This window comes from Odontesthes bonariensis, chromosome 3, assembly GCF_027942865.1.
Source record: "Odontesthes bonariensis isolate fOdoBon6 chromosome 3, fOdoBon6.hap1, whole genome shotgun sequence".
In the NCBI taxonomy this organism is placed as follows: domain Eukaryota; kingdom Metazoa; phylum Chordata; class Actinopteri; order Atheriniformes; family Atherinopsidae; genus Odontesthes; species Odontesthes bonariensis.
In genome coordinates, this window is record NC_134508.1 from 30167475 (window position 1) to 30185925 (window position 18451).

The 18451-nt window shown below is 41.0% G+C and overlaps 1 protein-coding gene across 3 annotated transcripts; it reads left to right on the forward strand.

Annotated features, from left to right (window-relative positions):
- The first annotated feature begins 540 nt into the window (after window positions 1-540).
- Window positions 541-17293, forward strand: znfx1 (zinc finger, NFX1-type containing 1). 3 transcript variants are annotated; one of them, XM_075461517.1, is made up of 19 exons: window positions 541-1362; window positions 2722-2808; window positions 2939-3774; window positions 4500-4734; window positions 4911-5263; window positions 5437-5616; window positions 5849-5955; window positions 7023-7261; window positions 7656-7793; window positions 8074-8222; window positions 8306-8449; window positions 8537-8645; window positions 9040-9272; window positions 10382-10521; window positions 11041-11173; window positions 11816-11983; window positions 13574-13684; window positions 13842-13937; window positions 14171-17292. In XM_075461517.1, exons 2-19 carry the CDS (start codon window positions 2763-2765, stop codon window positions 16622-16624), a joined length of 5871 nt encoding a protein of 1956 aa, XP_075317632.1. In that variant the 5' UTR covers window positions 541-1362; window positions 2722-2762; the 3' UTR covers window positions 16625-17292. The 3 variants fall into 3 exon arrangements, with proteins under 3 accessions (XP_075317632.1, XP_075317633.1, XP_075317631.1); XM_075461518.1 differs by lacking the exon at window positions 541-1362 and adding an exon at window positions 1389-1882 and having other exon boundaries at window positions 9043-9272; window positions 14171-17293; XM_075461516.1 differs by lacking the exon at window positions 541-1362 and adding an exon at window positions 1389-1882.
- Window positions 17294-18451: the final 1158 nt, after the last annotated feature.

The following is an 18451-nucleotide window of genomic DNA, read 5'->3' on the forward strand; positions in this document are numbered from 1 at the left end:
ATAATGCTGGACAGGACAAGGGGTAAAAACAAAAAGAAAAAAGAAATTCGTATTCAAACTGATGGCACAGAAAAACTTCCATATTGAACTCCTTCCACACATTTTCAGCTATGAAAACTATTTAAATATATATTTAAAAATAGCTCAGCTTTGTGAGACATCTTTTTTTGTGATGAATTAGACAAATGGATGGAAAGTTCAAATCCTCTTCAAAATGGTAACTGTCACAACTCAAATGCAGAGTCCAGAAACAGAGCTGACCGACCGAATTAACTTGCTCCTGTCTCCACAGTTTTGACACCAGGGAAACAGAAAAATCATATGGATATTTTCGTGAACTTTGAACTAACGTGGGACAAAACCTTTTTTAATAGGAGTTCTCGCTCAAGAAGCTGGGATTTGTGAGAGGCAGCTTTTCAATGCCTTCTGCCCCCCCCCCACCCCCCCCCCCCCTCCAGGAGAAGTAAGCAGAGGTGCTATCGCCATGACAAGCTTGTTTTCGAATGCAGCATCAGCAGGCTCCCAAGGGCAAACAGGTGAACCTGTCATTAAAAAAAAAACAAACTTGTAATTGTGAAGCATCGCCTATATAACCTCTCAACATTGTCCTTTGCACAGATATGGACTGACAGTGATGCTCAGTGAGTTTATGGATTATGTTTTGACGGTTAATTTATGATCTGTTTTACTAGCCTGGACCAGTTCAACACATGACTTGCGACTAGACTGGGTCTAAAAGTAGGGAGAAGAACAAGTGTCAGGGGTTTATTTTTTGGTTTGGTAGTGTTAGCTCCAATGTTCTGAATGGTAAATATGGGTTACTGAGTATTTTAAGATAATCTGGGCCACTTTTTGGAATAAGTGTCTCACTTACAACACTATGCTATACTGGCCGAATGTTGCCTGAATGTCACAAGCCTGACATCGGATATGGCAAGGGTTGTGAGGGCCAAGTGTGGCCATGAGCCTCAAAGTAAATGCAGATTTGAGCCACGTCTGGTGGATGTGTGAGATTAGGTCATTCATGCTCACCCTGAGTCAACACCAATATTCAAGGCCAAATGTGGACTAAAGAAAGCTCCAGATGTAGAGTATTAGAATATTTGCACTGATCTAAAGAGGGCATAGCCAATCATTTCTCTGATGAACACAGAGCAACCGTAGAAAGTGCAGAGAGTGAACAGACTTAAAACCAGAAGTGGGCAGTATTACTAAAAGGATGCCAACTGCCATAAAGTCCAAAAGAAGAAGTGGAAGCGTAATATGACTGAAGAGGGAGCTGTTGTATTTGATGTGTTGTGTCTGGACAAAAGCTGACATTTTATTGAGACTTCAGGGAACTGAGACAACTTGCGAACAAAGGTAATGTAAAGTCCTCTTTACACATATGACTGTCGTTGCAGTTGATTCGGTCCGACCCCGCAAAGCACATTTTGTCTGTTCCACTTGACCAGACCTACAGGAAACCACCACACTACCACAGCCCTTGTGAGATATGGCGCCCTCTATTGGAGGAAGATGCGTGTTGCAGCCGGACGACTCATGAACTGCGTCCCTGCGTTTCTCTCTTCTTCTGACAGAATTAATATAACACCCGGACCGGACCTATCTTAGATTACAGTCTCTACCCTAATAACCGTCAGCCAGTCAAGTCCCATCACATTGTCTCAGTCACAGTTTCCTGCCACAGGCTGTCCTGTAGGTGGGGGTGTGTGTTTCGCATGAAACGAAAACGAAAACTAAGCTACATTTAAATAGCTGCTTCCTGATCTGTGTAGTCAGAGCTTTCGAAGCAGAGCACCGAGACGTCCAAGACCTCCACATCATAAAGACCTATTCCGCTTTGTCAAACTTTGTTAGCGAATATTAATGTTTTGTGAAGGTAAGTTCATTTTTCCCTCTCTCATACGACTGCATTGCATTTGGTGGACTTGAAGGTGTTTATTATTATTAATAAAATATGACTTACTGAGAATAAGAAAAACAGCAAGCCGATTATCTTAATTATAGGGTTAGATAACATTTGCACTATAGAATCGCATCAACTGAATAATGTTGCAGTTTTTTGAACAAATACACGGTTAGTTTTCTCAGAGATTTCTCAGGATTCTTCGGTGAATTCCTGGGTACCCTGAGGTGTTTCGATAAAGTGAGAAAACATGTCAATAACACGTCGTGTCGTGACAGGCTCCCATCCGTTTCCCGTGAAAGGAAACTTACACGCCCACGGACTGATGTCCAGTAGAGGGCGCGCTTTTGATTGGGCTTAGTCATACAGTAGTAGTTTCACTTGAGTACATGATCACAAAGTAAAGCACAGATATCTAAGGCCGTCCACACAAAAGTTCAACAGTGTCTCTAATGTTACAGAGTGGTTGTGATATACTTCTAACGCAGCAATAGAAAATATGCTTTGATTTCATCCGAGGCAATAAACGGTGAGGTCATCCCCTCTGATCTGATTCCAACTCTCTTTTGACCTTGGGAATCATGCTGAGTGTGAGAGGGGAGGGGAATGCATGAAGTGATTACAGTGTTTCACAGTGACGTCAGCCCCTCCCTTTAAAAAAAAAAAAAAAGTGCTATTAGACACTTTCTGTTTCTGTGGGTTTGCTCATCTGTCTTCATGTTCTTTTGTACATGTTTTCTTGTACTGTGTTGAAATCGCTTTTCACTTTAATTTCTTTTTTTTTTCTTCTCTCGCCGCTCTAAAATAATCAGAGTTACTAACCTAAAGCTCAGCAACTACCACATGCAAGACTATGGAAAAGCCACCTTGGAGAACAGGGAGAAGAGGACCTTTCAATGGTGACTATAAAGCACAATGTGACAATCAAATAATTTTTTTAAAAAATGAATAGGATATAGCACACAGGTCTAGAGATCAGGGTGTTCGTTTTAAGTGTCTCATTGTATGATTTTTTTATATTTCTCCTAGATACTGATGCTGGCCAAAATGAGAATGGTCGTGGAGAAAGATGGAGAAGACAGGGGGGTGAACACGGAGACAGGATGAGGGATCAAGAGGGAAGAAGAAGAGCGCGAAGTCGGGGGGGTGGCCAAGGTGAAAGGGAGGAAATGTGGAATGAAAGAGGTGGGGGGATGCGTGGGAGAGGAAGAGGAGGAAGAGGTGCAGGAGCAGGGGTCTTGGCTGAAGCAGGAGGAGCAGGTGAAGGGTTACGAGGGAGAGGGATAAGAAGAGGAGGAGGAGCAGATGCATGGAGAGGGGGTGAAAGAGATGCAGACAGACAAAGAGGAGGAGGAGGGTGGGGTGAAAATAGAGGGGAGCGTCCAGAGTGGCAGTACCAAGGAAGAAATGGACTACCTGGTGGAGCTGACAGGGAAAGAGGGAGAATGGGTGAAAGGAGAGGAGGACGCAGTGGGGACAGAAGAGCAGGTATCAGTGATGAAAAAAGAGAGGGTTCAGGATCACGTGTCCGTATACTGGGCTATAAAGCACTGCAAGAACTCTCTGAAGAGGAGCCATCCGTTGTGGCCATTACACTCTCCTCAAACCCTGGTTTTCATGCACTCCTCTGTGAGACACCAATGAGGCAGGACCTGGTGCAGCTCATCTGCCTGGTGCTGAATAAAGCCTTCACATCAAGGACAGACAGAGGTACCCTGCAGCACCTGGCTCGCATCTTTAAAGATTCAAAGTTCTTCCAAAACACCCTGGTTGTCTATGTGGGGGGTATGGTGTCAGAGCCCAACCCTATCCGCAGAGCGCAATACCCACAGCAGCTGGAAAACATCTTGACTATTCTCTCAGAGGTAAATAAAAAAAGGAATGCTTGAAAGAATCTGTCATATAGTGAATTAAGTTGAGGTATAAATGAAGGACTACATGAAAACTACACCAAAACACTTCGCTAAAATAACTGAGAACACTCATAGGAGTTGTCTTTATGGTACTAACTGCAATTTCCCATGCGCAATTTAGCATTTTTGGCTTTGAGTAATGTGTATTTGCAATAAAATCTTCTTGTGTAAATGTAGATTTTGAAGTAAAGGGTACTAAATCTGCAAAATAAACTAATTAATATTTAAATAAATGTATCCATTTGCTGAAAAGGGACCAGGACACCACAATAGGCTACTTCAACTACATTTTGCTGCTGTTCTTAAATGACCTAAGTGGTCATTTTAAATGCAGGACTTTTTCTTGTGAAGTGAAGTGAAATTTTTTTATATAGCACTTTTCAGCAACAAGGCGATCCAAAGTGCTTGGCTCATCCGAGGTCTATTCGAGACGTTGCGGTCTTAGGGGCTGGGGCAACTTCTGCTTGCCTTTAAATGCCATCGGCCTAAAAATCCCAAAATAGAAAATCAATTGGGAAAAACTGTTTAATAGTTTTTCTCCCAAATTCAATGAAACACAGTTCTCTCATTTTGAACATGTTTTAATCTACTAATGTCTGACATTAACATGTTTCTGTATCGGTTTCTTAATTTGGTTTCGTCTGGCTCTAAGTAATGTTTTCAAATTATGTTTATAGGTGCTTAACGTCTTCCCTGCGAGCTCTGTCAAGGCAGTGAGTATCTTACTGACACTACTCCAAGCCTCTATAAACAGCCTAAGGGCATCAGGTGAGGACATCCAGCCTCAAATGGAAGAAAATGTGGAAAATCTTAAAGGCCTGATAGAGCATCTTGAGGGGAGATCCAGGGAGGGTACGCTGCGCTCAGACAGGGACACTTATGTGCTGCTCCCTACTCGTGGTAATAACCCAGGTAATAGCCTTTTGAAGATGTTTCGAATGAAAAAAACATGTCTCAGGTTGTCTCGTGTTGATAGCTTAAACCCTTTTAGCCAACACAACTTGGAGCATATTTTAGGAGGCTCAAAAGTTCAACACAAAGTTTTATAAATGTTTAAATGAGTGAAACTACTCCTGTCTCTAACCCAGATGAAGAAGAACACCAGGATTTTAGGACCATACCACTCTACCCGACCCCTGAGGAGTTCCACCAGGAAGAGAGGCCATTTCTTAGACCCAACATCACCTCTCAGCGATATACAAATACCCACCTCTACCTTGATACACACTTCCGGCTGCTCAGAGAGGACTTTGTGCGTCCACTCCGTGAGGGGATCCAGCAGTTACTTCAGAGCCAAATGAACATGGGAAGGAATGATAACCCAGTGAAGACAAAGCAGTTTGATGATATTCGTGTCTATTTTGACACGCAGCTGGTGGTGCCAAAGTGCACACATATGGGCCTTGCCTACATTGTCCAGTTTGACATTCAGCCACTTAAGGTTAGACTCCAGATGAATTTAGATGTTCTGATGTTTACATGACATTTGAAATGAAATATCTAAGCATGTTTTGTCGACCCACCTATTCAATTTGCTGTTTAAAAGTTAGAAAGAGGAAAGACGGAACATAAAGAAGTCCGTTTGTAATACTTTCTCCATTTTTGTTCCTTTAGTTTGTGCGCTGGCAGAACTCCAAAAGGCTGCTGTTTGGTTCCTTGGTTTGCCTGTCCTATGATAATTTTGAGAGCTTCTTGTTCGCCACAGTCTCAGATCGAGACCCCAAAGACTTGCAAAAAGGACAAGTCACGATCACCTTTACTGATGAAAGCAGAATCAAGTTGGCCAGAATTCAGGTGGGGCAGTGCATTGTGTTACAGTTACTCATAACAGAAAAAGGCATGCACACGATGCTAAGATCTGACTTCAGGCTATAACTATTCATTAAAATGTACAATGGGCAATGTTTCTAAAAACTTAAAGTACCCTCTCTAATATAAATGGCTTCACAGTGTAACTCATATAGCATTACAAACTACAGCCTATAAAATGGACAGCTCACTATGAACTTTTTTTCCCTTTAAACAGACAGATCAGTTGTTCCTGATGGTTGAGACCACTGCTTACTTTGAGGCCTATCGATATGTTCTAGAGGGCTTAAAGGAGCAGACGGAGGAAAACCTGCCATTTCAGAGGTAAGAGTGTGACTGTAAGCTGGGGAGGAGTTTCATATTTTACTGGACTTATCATATTATTATTTTTTAAATACCACAGCACTGTAAAACTGTTTAAATTTACAGTTTTGAAAAAAGCATTTGAGGGGGAAAAAATACAACGCCAGCCTAGGCATTCAAATTCCTAGATGGTATTAGTTGGCAAGAGTACTCAGAGTGCACCCTCTGCCAAGGCAATGGAAATAGCAAAATACACCTTTAAGTTTCCAATCCTCCCCAAATCTAGTGGATTCTTCCTTAGCGCATGCTCCAACTCCTAGGCAGAGGAAATTTAAGAGTCACGCCATTCCCAAAGATAACATACACAGATGAGATCAAAGGTTTTTAAAGCCCACCTAAAGTGGGCTTTACACACTCACAGAAAACAGTATAATTTCTGTAGGCGATCTGTTTCTCAACTTGTGAATGAAACGTTTATGGGTAAATGTACTTTACTGGGAATCTAAATGGACACAGAAACCAAAAAAGAGCAGGTGTGTTGAAAGGAAAAAATAAACTCTTACCCCGGTCACTGTGGGGCTTGATTTGGTTAAAAGATGTATTCTTTTCTATACAGCATTCTCCTTTAAAACAACAACATTGTAGCTTAAAACTGTCTCTCTGTTCAACAGTTGTCGTCATTTTGTTTCTTATTTTTAAACGCTCATGTCTGTCAGTGTTACAGGGTAAACTCCGGTCTACTATTGCCTTTCTCTGACTATCATTACCATTGTTTCTAGCTCAGCTCTTGGTGTTTTTGTCGCACTTCATTTGTTTTGAGCTTGCAGTTGAAGCAAGCAAATGTACCCTTTTGATAAACAAAAGAAACCAAAAAAACACAATAATTCTTTATAAATTCAAATTAAAGGGGTTTTCCACTAAATCCTCCCTGTTGATCTGCTGTGAACTTGCTTAAGATAATAACGTTAGCTGATTTTAGCCAACACAATGGCTGCTGTGACAAATGGAATTTACCTTAAAAATAGATAATAAAAACAAGCTTATCCTTGATTGAGTTTACATATTAACAAGGATCCATATTCTTTCAGATACATTGTGGAGTGTAGCACAGATGTGGAGCCACCAGCTTATTTAAATGGAAGTGATACTTACGACCTGTCGCCCATTGCCGAACCCATTCACAAGATGAACATGGGGCCTTTTAACTGCCTGGACCAAGGAGCCTGGCCAACAATGGAAGAACTGGGCCTTGATGAGTCTCAGATGAGAGCCTTCCAGCTGGCCCTCACCAAGGAGTTGGCAATTGTACAAGGTCCTCCTGGCACTGGTACAAAATTTAAAAGCTTTATTTGAGTGATGTCTCAATTTGTGAATAAAAGCCTAATGTGTAAATGTACTCTTCACATTTATCCAAACTGGGAATCTAAATGCACATACAAACCAAACAAGGACAGTTGTGTTGGAGTCCTGATCCCGTGGGGCTCCAGTTTTTACTTAGATCAAAAATGTAATCTCTGCTGTACCACTGCTCTCCTCGATGAATGGGTGCTTTAAATAACTTTTCGGCGAAATGAAATATTGATTACTGGAGCTCCAAGATGGGTTTACATAACATGTTTGTGAAGCGTCAAAAAAAAAAGCGTAAAAAAATCATCAAATTAAAATTTCCCTCCGAAAACATACCAAAAGCAAGCCGTTCTGTGTCTTCTGTTTTTCTTCAGGAAAAACCTACGTTGGCCTAAAGATTGCTCGGGCTTTGCTGACCAATAAGGATCTCTGGAATGATGATGATGATGATGTCACAGCTCCAATGCTGGTTGTGTGTTACACCAACCATGCCCTCGATCAGTTCCTTGAGGGTAAGCAGTGATAATAAAAAGTGAGCCATTGCCTATGTTGTTTATTTTTTTGGGGGGGCGGAGGTTGGTCAGCTTTCTTGAAAATACTGTTGTATTGATTCCAAATAGAAATAGTTTTTATGTTCACCAGGAGGTCATACATCTGTTTATGTTATTATTGAATAATATTTTTTCCATCTAAACTCCTGGCCTGTGAGCTAGACTTGAAACTGTATTAAAGACCAGATTTAGGCTTTATCGGATATGATGGACGGTGATTTGGTTCTCCTCTGCTTTTCAGGAATTCATAAATTTCTGAAAAATGGCATAGTGAGAGTGGGAGGTCGCAGCAACAGTGAGATCCTGAAACAATTCAATCTACGGGAGCTGACCCACTCACGCTTATTCAGAAATTCGCTGCCGTCTCACCTGCGCGGTGCATATAATCAGGTTCATGCTTCTACAAACTGCAGTGTGAAAGTTAGACAGTAAAGTAAAGACACAGAGTTAAAGTATATTCTTTTGTTTGACAGATTCACAAGGAGCTAAGTGAGAAGGCATGGGAGATCCAAAGCCAGAGTGTGAAGCTGGAGTGCTCTCTGAAAGGTGTAATGCGTGAAAGTTTCTTACAGAGGTTTATTTCAGACAGACACTGGGACAGTCTCAATTCACTCCCTGTAAGTTGCACAGAATGAAAAATGCATTTTATGAACATGCAAGAACACAAGATGAACAGAATGGAAGAATTTGCTATTTTTTTATAGATTGAAGTTTTATTTGTGGCCTGGAATGAGAAGCCCAGTCTGATGATGGAATGGTTGGGTTTGGGTTCCACGGTCGTCCAGCAGAGGGAGACAGAGAATGCAAATGAAGGTAGGTCCTTTACTGTCAGTACTGCTACACTAAAACGGAGTAAAAGTATTTGATAAATGGCTTTAAGTCGTTGTAATTTGTTTGCAAAACTTTAAGAATTATGCTAAAAATTTAGACTCTGTATTGCCTCATCAGGATTCGGCAGCATTTAACCATCTAAAGATAATAACCATCGAAAATACAGCACGCTTAAAATGACAAATTATAATAAGTTGTATGTAGACTTGCATTGTTTTTACCCTCACTCAGTACATGTGTGTGAGGACTTTTTCTTATGTTTTATTATGCTCTGCACAAGTTGTCAGTAACATTAGAAAATTCATACAGTTTATTTTGCAATGCCTGGTTTAAAAAATGTTCATACAAATTCTCACTTCAATACGCTTTCATGTAGCAGAGGAAGCAATGGAGCTGGAGGAGGACCTCATTGAAATCGCGGAGGAGGCGGATCTGATCCAAGAAGAGCGAATGATTGAAGACGGCTGGACAATTGGTCCCGGAGCTGGCAGAGATGATCAAAAGAAAAGAGAAATGGAGGAGACTGTCAGAGAAGTGGAAGAACTGATGTTGGCTATGAACCTGGACAAAGCCGACAAACAGGCTGAGCAGAATGAGGAAGGATGGCAGGTAACATTGAGAAATTAACTTTGAGCCCTTTTCATTACTGTAACAGTTCACAAGGTAAAGTAATGCAGTGTTATTTATATCCATGTCTGCCTTCCTTTCCCCTTTATTGTTGCATTTCTTGATTTGGCATGTTATTGCCACCAAATGTCACCCAGTAGAAAGGTGGAATGTAATTAGCAGAAATGTGGACCATTTCACCGGCTTTGCACACATTCACACTCACAGTTCTAAGCTACTAATATTACCTTTTAATCAAACAGTGTGGCGCTAAAGCTGTTTTGATTACTTTATGCAGTGATTAGGCTTGAAAATTATATATATTTATTTAATTAAACGCAACAGTTAGCTGTGGTTTCCAATGGCAACTCTTACAGAAAGCCCAGAAATGCTTCTAAAACCATTGCGACGCCACGATTCACTTCATCATCGTTGTCTTTTCAAATGCTCCACATAAGTTACACTCTACAAACAAGCTACCTTTCAAACTTCACCCATTAAATTAAAGCCTACGCTGCACTGTCTTATTTCAGCTGATGAATAAGAAACCATATAAGGGAACAAATAAATCTCTTACATTAATGAACTTAATGGGGAAGTTTTTTTTTTTTTAAATCTGGACCTTATTTCTGGCATAAAACACGTACATCCATATATCCTGTATATCCATATAACAGGAGAGAACTGAGCAGCACAGCTCATTCACTCCATGCTCTGGACGGTATTGCGTATTCCCAACGAACCATGTTACCAGCAACAGTTGCAAATTCCGTGTGAAGATGCTGCGGCGGCACACGTCGATGACGTCATCCCAGTAGAGTCCTGTGTAGAAAGCACCCGATAGCCCCCAATAACAACAACATGGCAGCTATGAGCTAACAGTGCTATAGTATGCGTTCATTCATTCATTCGGCTTAAAGTATTGGTGAAATAAAAACAGATAATGCTTTATTTAGAGGCTGTTTTGTCTATGCCCAGTTCACTCTTTCACCAAACTGTTATCGGTGAGTAGATGAACGTATTCTATGCCAGAAATAAGGTCCAGGTTTAAAAAACCGAACTTCCCCTTTAAGGTCTGCAGAGTAAAGTTTATCTGATCCTGATCTATGCAGATGCAACGGGACCAAAGGAGAAAGATGAAGAACAGAATCCGGAAAGAGTTAGGGAAGTCCTCAGCTATGACTGAGGAAGAGGAGGATAACATCTATGATGTTTGGAGTCTTAGTCTGGGAGACAGATGGCGACTGTATCGGTAGGTGTGCATCTGTATGCCTTCTTCCTTTGTTCTCAATCTACCTCTGTTTCAACTTTTTCCCTTCCATCACCTCTCCTGGCAGATTTTTTTAATTTTTCCTCCTTATTCTGCTCTGCCCCTTTCATTCTCTCAGCAACATTTCTGGTAGTAGTCGTATATTCCCAGAGTGTGTAATTTAGTCCGCTAATCACTGGGAAAATGTATCCCAAAGGATCTTATCACTGGCGAGTCTAGATGTAACTCCACACATCTGTCACTGTGAAAACAGTACTGTGGGGTCGTAATGATCGTTTAAACTAACAAATAGGCCAATTTCCTTCCAAAGCAGATTCAGTGATACTAATGTAATTGTTTAATTACACCCTATTCTAAAGTGCATGGCACCAAACTTATCACGTGTTTGTTTTGTTTATTTATTTTTATAACTTTAGCTCAGATTAAATGGAAAATGGCTTCCATATATTTTCTTTACTCATCACCGTGCTTTACTATTATCAATTGACTGTGTGTCTTCAGGTTGTGGCTGACACGCTACAGAGTTGAGCTTCGCACAAAAGCCCTAGTGTCTGAAGAGGCTTATCAGAATGCGGTGGACAGACTGGCTGATGTAAAACGACGCGAGAACCTTCAAATCCTCAAGAGAGCCACGGTACAGAATAACGGGACTAGGAAAAAAGTGGAATTGCCATAGATGCTTGTTTTGTCAAAATGTCCAGTAGTAAGATTTGAATGGTTTAAATAAAAGTGATATTTTTAGTCTTGGCTATACACGATCAGGATGCAGTTAATAACTAAAACAATGGCACCAGGATTTGTGATATTTATATGCAAACTGAGGCTGCTAGGCAGTCTGACTCCAGCAAAGGTATATACTGTAGTTCGCCCTCCACTCTGCAGCTCCCCACATGGTCCCAGCCAAATTACCCAGCAGCTGACTGTTGCTAATATAGTCCCACCTAAAGCCAAGCATGAAAAACATAAAAGTATGAGTTAAGATGTTGAATTAGACTTCAATTAAAGACGGGGAAAATATGCAATTTATTGCAACTCTGCGTGTGCAACAAAAGTTGTGTTGTATTATTGTTATTTTTTATCTCAATAAAGATGAACATTAAAGCTAATATGATTTGGTAGGTTGAACGCGCAGCCTCCCAAACACTCCATCACTTTTCCTTTATTAAAAGCAGCAGTGTAGAACTTGTAGGGGCAGCAATACAATTCATCATACAGAATTAGTCTTAAATAGCTGAGCGACGATAGTGCGTAAATGAACACATATTCTGTCTGTCAGGTTATCGGCATGACAACAACGGGAGCTGCCAAGTTCCGTGAAGCTCTGCAGGAAGTCTGCCCGCGTGTGGTGATTGTAGAAGAGGCTGCAGAGGTTCTCGAAGCCCACACAATCACTACACTTAGCAGAGCATGTCAACACCTCATCCTCATTGGAGACCACCAACAGGTAGGAGCTCGTCCGGATGAACAGAAAAATCTTTCCCGAACCCTTAGTGCTTAGTGGGCCTGCTTTTCACCAAACTGAGCATGACGATGTTTATGTAACCTTGTCTGAAGATTTTCTATTCACATGCCCGGGTGGAAATTTAGGGGCGAGTATTTATGTTGCTTAAAGGTAAATGGGAAGAAGAAGAAAAAAGATAGCAAAAAGTTTACTATTACAAGAGATGGCTGAGATTAATTAGGAATGATATTCTGGACGTAACTAGACTTTTATACCAAAAATTGTTAGGGCCTGCCAAGCACATATGGCAAGGCAGCCTGTCTAGCAATCTGCAGCATGTGATCACAACTACACACAGTTCTATCACAGATCTCAATATTCTGTCCTGATCCCTTCTAGCTGTGTATCCTCCGTCTGCTGTAAACTTATAGTCGCATGTTGTACCCCGTTTATTCATGGATTTATGCACTCTGCTGTACATTAACAAACCTCAACTCCTTACAGTGCTCATGATAATTTAATAATGCTGAAATATGATATAAACCTTGGCATAAAAATTGCTTTCATTGTCACCCAGGCTTTGAAATCAAGTGCCTAGATTATTATTTAAGTTATCTGCCCCGCTCAAGCTTCACATTTTGCACCAGTTTAATTTGCCAGACACATGTAGGCTATATGGGATTAACTTGCAAACAAATAAATTGATATTTAAGCGATCTCTGATTTATTGTTTCAAAGTAATGATAAATCAAATTAGAACAGTTGTAGTCCAATGGAAGGTGGTAGCTAAAGGCTCAAATTGGATTTATTTATTTTTTTGTGCCATGGTTTTAAAGTGTTTAACATCACTCCAACTCAGTGAAGAGGTACTCAGAGCCTCATTTTTGTGGAAACCCATCTTGAATCTGTGCATGTCATGGAGGTGGATGGATCACACTTTCTGAGTAAAATGAGCTGTGGCATTGTTGTGCTGTTCATTAATCACAGGTCTGGTGTTGAATCGAGCAGAACACAGTGCTTCACATTCATACTTGAATTTGTCTTGCCTCCCCCACACCCTTCCCACATACCGTACAGTTCTTGCACAATCACGTTCTGTGCTAAATTAGGTTTGCACAAACACACACAGCCACTTATACCACTTACACCCACATGCAAAACAAAAAGAAAAAAAAGTTTATTTGCATACATTTTAGATTACCATGCAGTCACCCTTTTAAGACAACCTAAAAGCATATTTATATAGATTGTTGTTGTCGCCCATTGCTCTGAACTTCACAAAAAATGTTCACTAGCAATTGACTCCAAGTGGTCTGATCACTTTTGGCATGTGAGCTGGAGAGCAGCCATTTCACTTTATACTCATGCTACATATTTGACAATCAAATGCGCAGAAATGCACCAGTAGAGTTAAGAAAACTATACATATGAGCTTGGGTGAGAAAAGGAAAAACTGGAAAAAAGCAGGTGAAATTTACTTATCTGCCATATAAATGCAAGACTGTCTGTTGTCAAAACTTGTGAAGATACAAAATAGAACTTTTCTTACAATGTTCAGAGGAAATGATAAACGAGTGGTTTTCGTTCCCTTAGCTGCGACCAAGTGCCACAGTTTATGAACTTGCCAAGAACTTCAACCTGGAGATGTCCATGTTTGAGAGGCTTGTGAAGATGGGACTGCCTTATGTGAGACTCAACTACCAGGTTTGTGTTTCTGCTTATGTTATTATGATAATGATCAAGACAAAGACACCGTTGACACCATTTGACTTTAATGACACCAAGTTACAGTACGTTTGTCTGCATGTTGAGTGTTGTATATGCCTCGTTAGTTTATCTGTGTTTATCTTTTGTTCTTCAGCACCGAATGAGGCCAGACATTGCTCGTCTTCTGACCCCACATATCTACTCAGAGCTAGAAAACCATCCCTCTGTATTGGAGTATGAAAACATCAAGGTAGCTATTGCTTTTTCTCTCCTACATTGTTTTAATTCTGCTTGTACTTCTTGCCAGTGAGAGTGACTTTTTTTTCCCCTTCCCTGCATGTATTAAAATTAAATGCTGTCTAGACTATTGAGTACATTTTGAGGCTAGTTAGGGTCACAAATATAAGCTTAAAAATACCAAATCAATTAAATACTTGCTTGAAAAATTAGAATAACATGTAGTTTTTCATTCAATCTTACCAGGGCCTTAACACCAATTTATTCTTTGTGGAGCACAACCACCCCGAAGCAGAGATCAGGGATGGAAAAAGCCATCAGAACAGTCACGAGGCAAACTTTGTTGTGGCTCTTTGCCGCTACCTTCTCCTCCAAGGCTACAAACCAGAACAAATTACCATCCTCACAACCTACACTGGCCAGCTCCATTGTCTTCGCAAACTTATGCCCGCCAGCGACTTCTCAGGGGTCAAGGTGCATGTCGTGGACAAGTATCAGGGAGAGGAGAATGACATTGTTCTATTGTCTCTTGTACGTAGCAACCTGCAGGGTAAAGTTGGCTTTTTGAGCATTCCCAATCGTGTCTGTGTAGCCTTGTCACGTGCCAAGAAAGGTCTTTACTGCATTGGCAACAGTGGGATCCTGAGCAGGGTTGCATTGTGGAGCAACATTTTCCACACCTTGAGAGAGAAGGAACAGATGGGCAAAGCTCTGACCCTGTGCTGTCAGAACCATCCAGATCGACAGATACAGGCATCTTGTGTTGACGATTTTAAACAAGCGCCCGAGGGAGGCTGCATCCAGCCTTGCCAGTTTCGCTTGGATTGTGGCCATGTTTGTTCAAGAGTATGTCACCCATATGACTCAGAGCACAAGGAGTTTAAGTGTGGCAAGAGGTGCGAGAAGATTTTATGTGATCAGGGACACAGGTGCACACTTGTGTGCCATAAACAATGTCCAAAGAAATGTCCTGTGAGGGTTGAGAAGATCATACCTCAGTGTCAGCATACACAAATGATACCTTGTCACCAGGACCCAGAGACATTTACATGCCAGGAGCCTTGCCAGAAGCTGCTCAGATGTGGACATCAATGCGACTCAGTCTGTGGGGAACCGTGCAGCACCAAGTGCAAGGTGAAGGTCACCTTAGAACTGAAGTGTGGACACAACCAGAAAGGGGATTGCTATTACAAAACACAGACAGAGGAGCCTGAATGTAGGGCCCGGTGTGAGCACCTGCTAAAATGCGGCCATGTCTGTCCTGGTACCTGTGGTAGGTGTTTTCAGGGACGCTTCCACAACCGCTGTTCACACCGATGCGAGCGTCTTCTGGTTTGCTCTCACAAGTGCATTGAACCTTGTACTCGTGATTGCCCCCCTTGTCAGAGGCCTTGCGAAAACTGCTGTGTCCACAGTAAATGTATGAGGCCATGTGGGCAACCATGTGCGCCTTGTATTGAGCCATGTGCTTGGCAGTGCCCTCACCAACGCTGCAGTAAACTTTGCCATGAGCCATGCGATCGCCCACCGTGCACCCGACCCTGCATACAGACCCTGGCTTGTGGCCACCCTTGCATTGGTTTGTGTGGAGACAAATGTCCAAGCAAATGCCGCACGTGCCATCACGATGAGGTCACAGAGATCTTCTTTGGGACTGAAGATGAACCTGAGGCTTACTTCATTCAGCTGGAGGACTGTGGGCACATCATTGAATCTACAGCCATGGATCACTACATGGGGTTGGATGACCACAGCCAGGCAAATGAAGGAGAAGAGGTGGCTATAAAACTGAAAGAATGTCCCAAGTGTAAAACACCAATACGTAAGAATCTACGTTATGGATCACACATCAACCGCTGTCTGACTGAAATAGAGATGGTAAAGAAAAAGATAAATGGACAACAGCCCAACATTGAAGAGCAAAGAAAGACCCTTCAAAATCAGTGGAAGGAAAACCTTCAAATCTGTGAAGTATATCTAGAAGAGGAGTATATGCGAGTCCATCACAAACTGAAAGAAACATACCTCACTGCAAATGATCTGTGGGGGCTGGAAAACCAGATTGATTTCCTGACAAGACTTGCAAAGCTTCTGAAAACTGAAAAGCAAAACATGTTATTCAGGGATGGCTACATTTTTCGCCAGAGAGTCACACAGTTCTTGGATTGGCTCAAAAACCCTCACCAAAAATTCACAGACCAACAGGTGTTTGATCTGCAGAGAGAGCTATGTAGACTCAGCCTCATGGCTGAACTCTTTGCCCGTTGTCAAATGGCAGAGAACATGGGGAAAACTGAGCAGATGCAATCTGAGGTACAGGACATCAGAGATGTTTTGAAAATATCGGGCCAGTTCACTGAGCAAGATCAGCTAAGAGTGAAAGAAGCTCTGAAGACGCTGGATGAAAAGTTTCGAGTCAAAGGCCTTGGAATCAGTGACGAGGAAAGAAAGATGATCGTGTCAGCCATGAAAATGCCACAAGGACACTGGCATAAATGTCCTAATGGCCATGTCTATGTTATCACAGAGTGTGGGGGAGCTATGGAGAGACGACTTTGCCCTGATTGTAATGTTGCTATTGGTGGTGAACACCACACACTCGACAGTAGCAACCAAGTTGCCACAGAAATGGATGGGGCACTGCACTCTGCTTGGTCTGAGGCCAATAATCTCCTTAACTTTGATCGCCTTGACTTCTAAAGGCCATCACAGATAAGTCAGTTATTGCCCCGGCTTTTTAATACAAGGAAATGTCTGGCTTCAGGTCCTGTTTGTAATGACCACTTTAATTCATTCTGGACAAGTAGTGGCCTCTACTAAAGTCACTGAACGGTGTAATTTTAATATAGCTATCTGCTTAAAGAAATGGATAATGCAGAAAACTGTGCATGAGATCATATGCCTGATGAAATGTGCTTTTGAAATCTTTAGAATTCACTCACTATAGTAGTATTTTCAGTTATGTGTGTTACTTTTGCTCCATGCAATCATGAATTTCTGCTATAGTATACTATGCAATTTTTTAACATTAACTATTGTACAACAGTAGGTTATGATTTTGCTTTAAATATGCTTTGGTGCAGTAATGATTAAGATTTAGATGGTAGCTGATAATGCTTAAGTTAACAGCTTTATTTAGTTTCACTGTAACCTTTTGATATTCTTAGGAATGTTTTCAGAGAAAGCTGTCCTGTACCCTAACAGTAGGTGGCAGTAAAGTATCATAAGACAACACACCATATTTAGACGTTACCAGGCATGTTTGCTATTATGAGATTAAAATATACTTGGAACTATGAGCAAATCCTTGTCTTTATTTTACACACACTTATCACAACATTAGCAAATCCCTTGGGAAAGCAGCGTTTCCATGGAATTTATAAAGATGGAATTCTTCATTTATTCAGATAGATAGATAGAAATGTACAGAAACCTTGTAAAACATATCGAGGGTGACTTATTTTCAGAGTTTCAATTCTGTTGTAAAAATTCTTAGCTGCTGATTCATGAAAAAAGAGCTCACTGACGAGCATTTTTTCCTCTTTAAACATAAGCATTGTTTAAAGAGGTACATTAATGGCAAGAGTTAAAACATTTGTGCCTCTTAACAGGACATTATTGGCAGTGAAGCCAAAGAAACCACCCTGAAATAGCCTCCATTCCTCTTCACTATAGACGACTCTCAGTTGAAGAGTTATATTTTGGCGTCTCGTAACAGCTTGCATCACTTTATTGTATGATGAATGTGTCCCTGTCACAAATCCAGCTCCAATGCAAACTGTACGGTGTGGAAGCACAGAAATGTGCTGTTAGGGAAGTGTTAAAACTGAAAGAGTGACAAACTTTTAAAAATTTGCTCAGTTTTCAGTGGTTAAGAGAGTGCTGGACGAAAGGTGACACTGGAGGAAAGTGTAATATCCTACACGGTGTGCAGACTCATCTATCATGTCAGGTTTCCTTAAAATATGCAATTGTCAAGAGTTTCAACTTGTGTATTTCTGGAATAAAAAACCTATCTCTATAATTCCAATCCACAACATGTAGTTTGACTGCGGTCCATTTCCCGTGAAGTGAACTCATTGCAGACCATGTATGGTAAAGTATTTAAACATGACACACATATTCCACACTTTGAAATCACAAATATGGCAACGAATTAAATAGATTTCTATTGATACATATGCTGTTTGTGTATGATAATTAAGTTTCTAGATTTGATTAAAAACCATTGTTCCCGCATGCATGACAATGTGTCCATTTATGAGAGGACTTGAGTAGACAATAAGAAAGGTCATCATGTGTGAAAGGGTTTTCTCTTTTTCGATGGGGGGGGGGGGGTACTTTCAGTTGGTTGATATATGATTCTTTAAGCAGCTCACGTGTATATGTTTTCAATGGATCTTGCATATATATATATATATATATATTTGGCTCATATAAAGACTTGCCCACAGCAGTTGGTTGAAGTGAATAGTTTGAAAGATGGGCTTATATAGGATGTTGCAAAATAAGCTTCAATTTATGCCC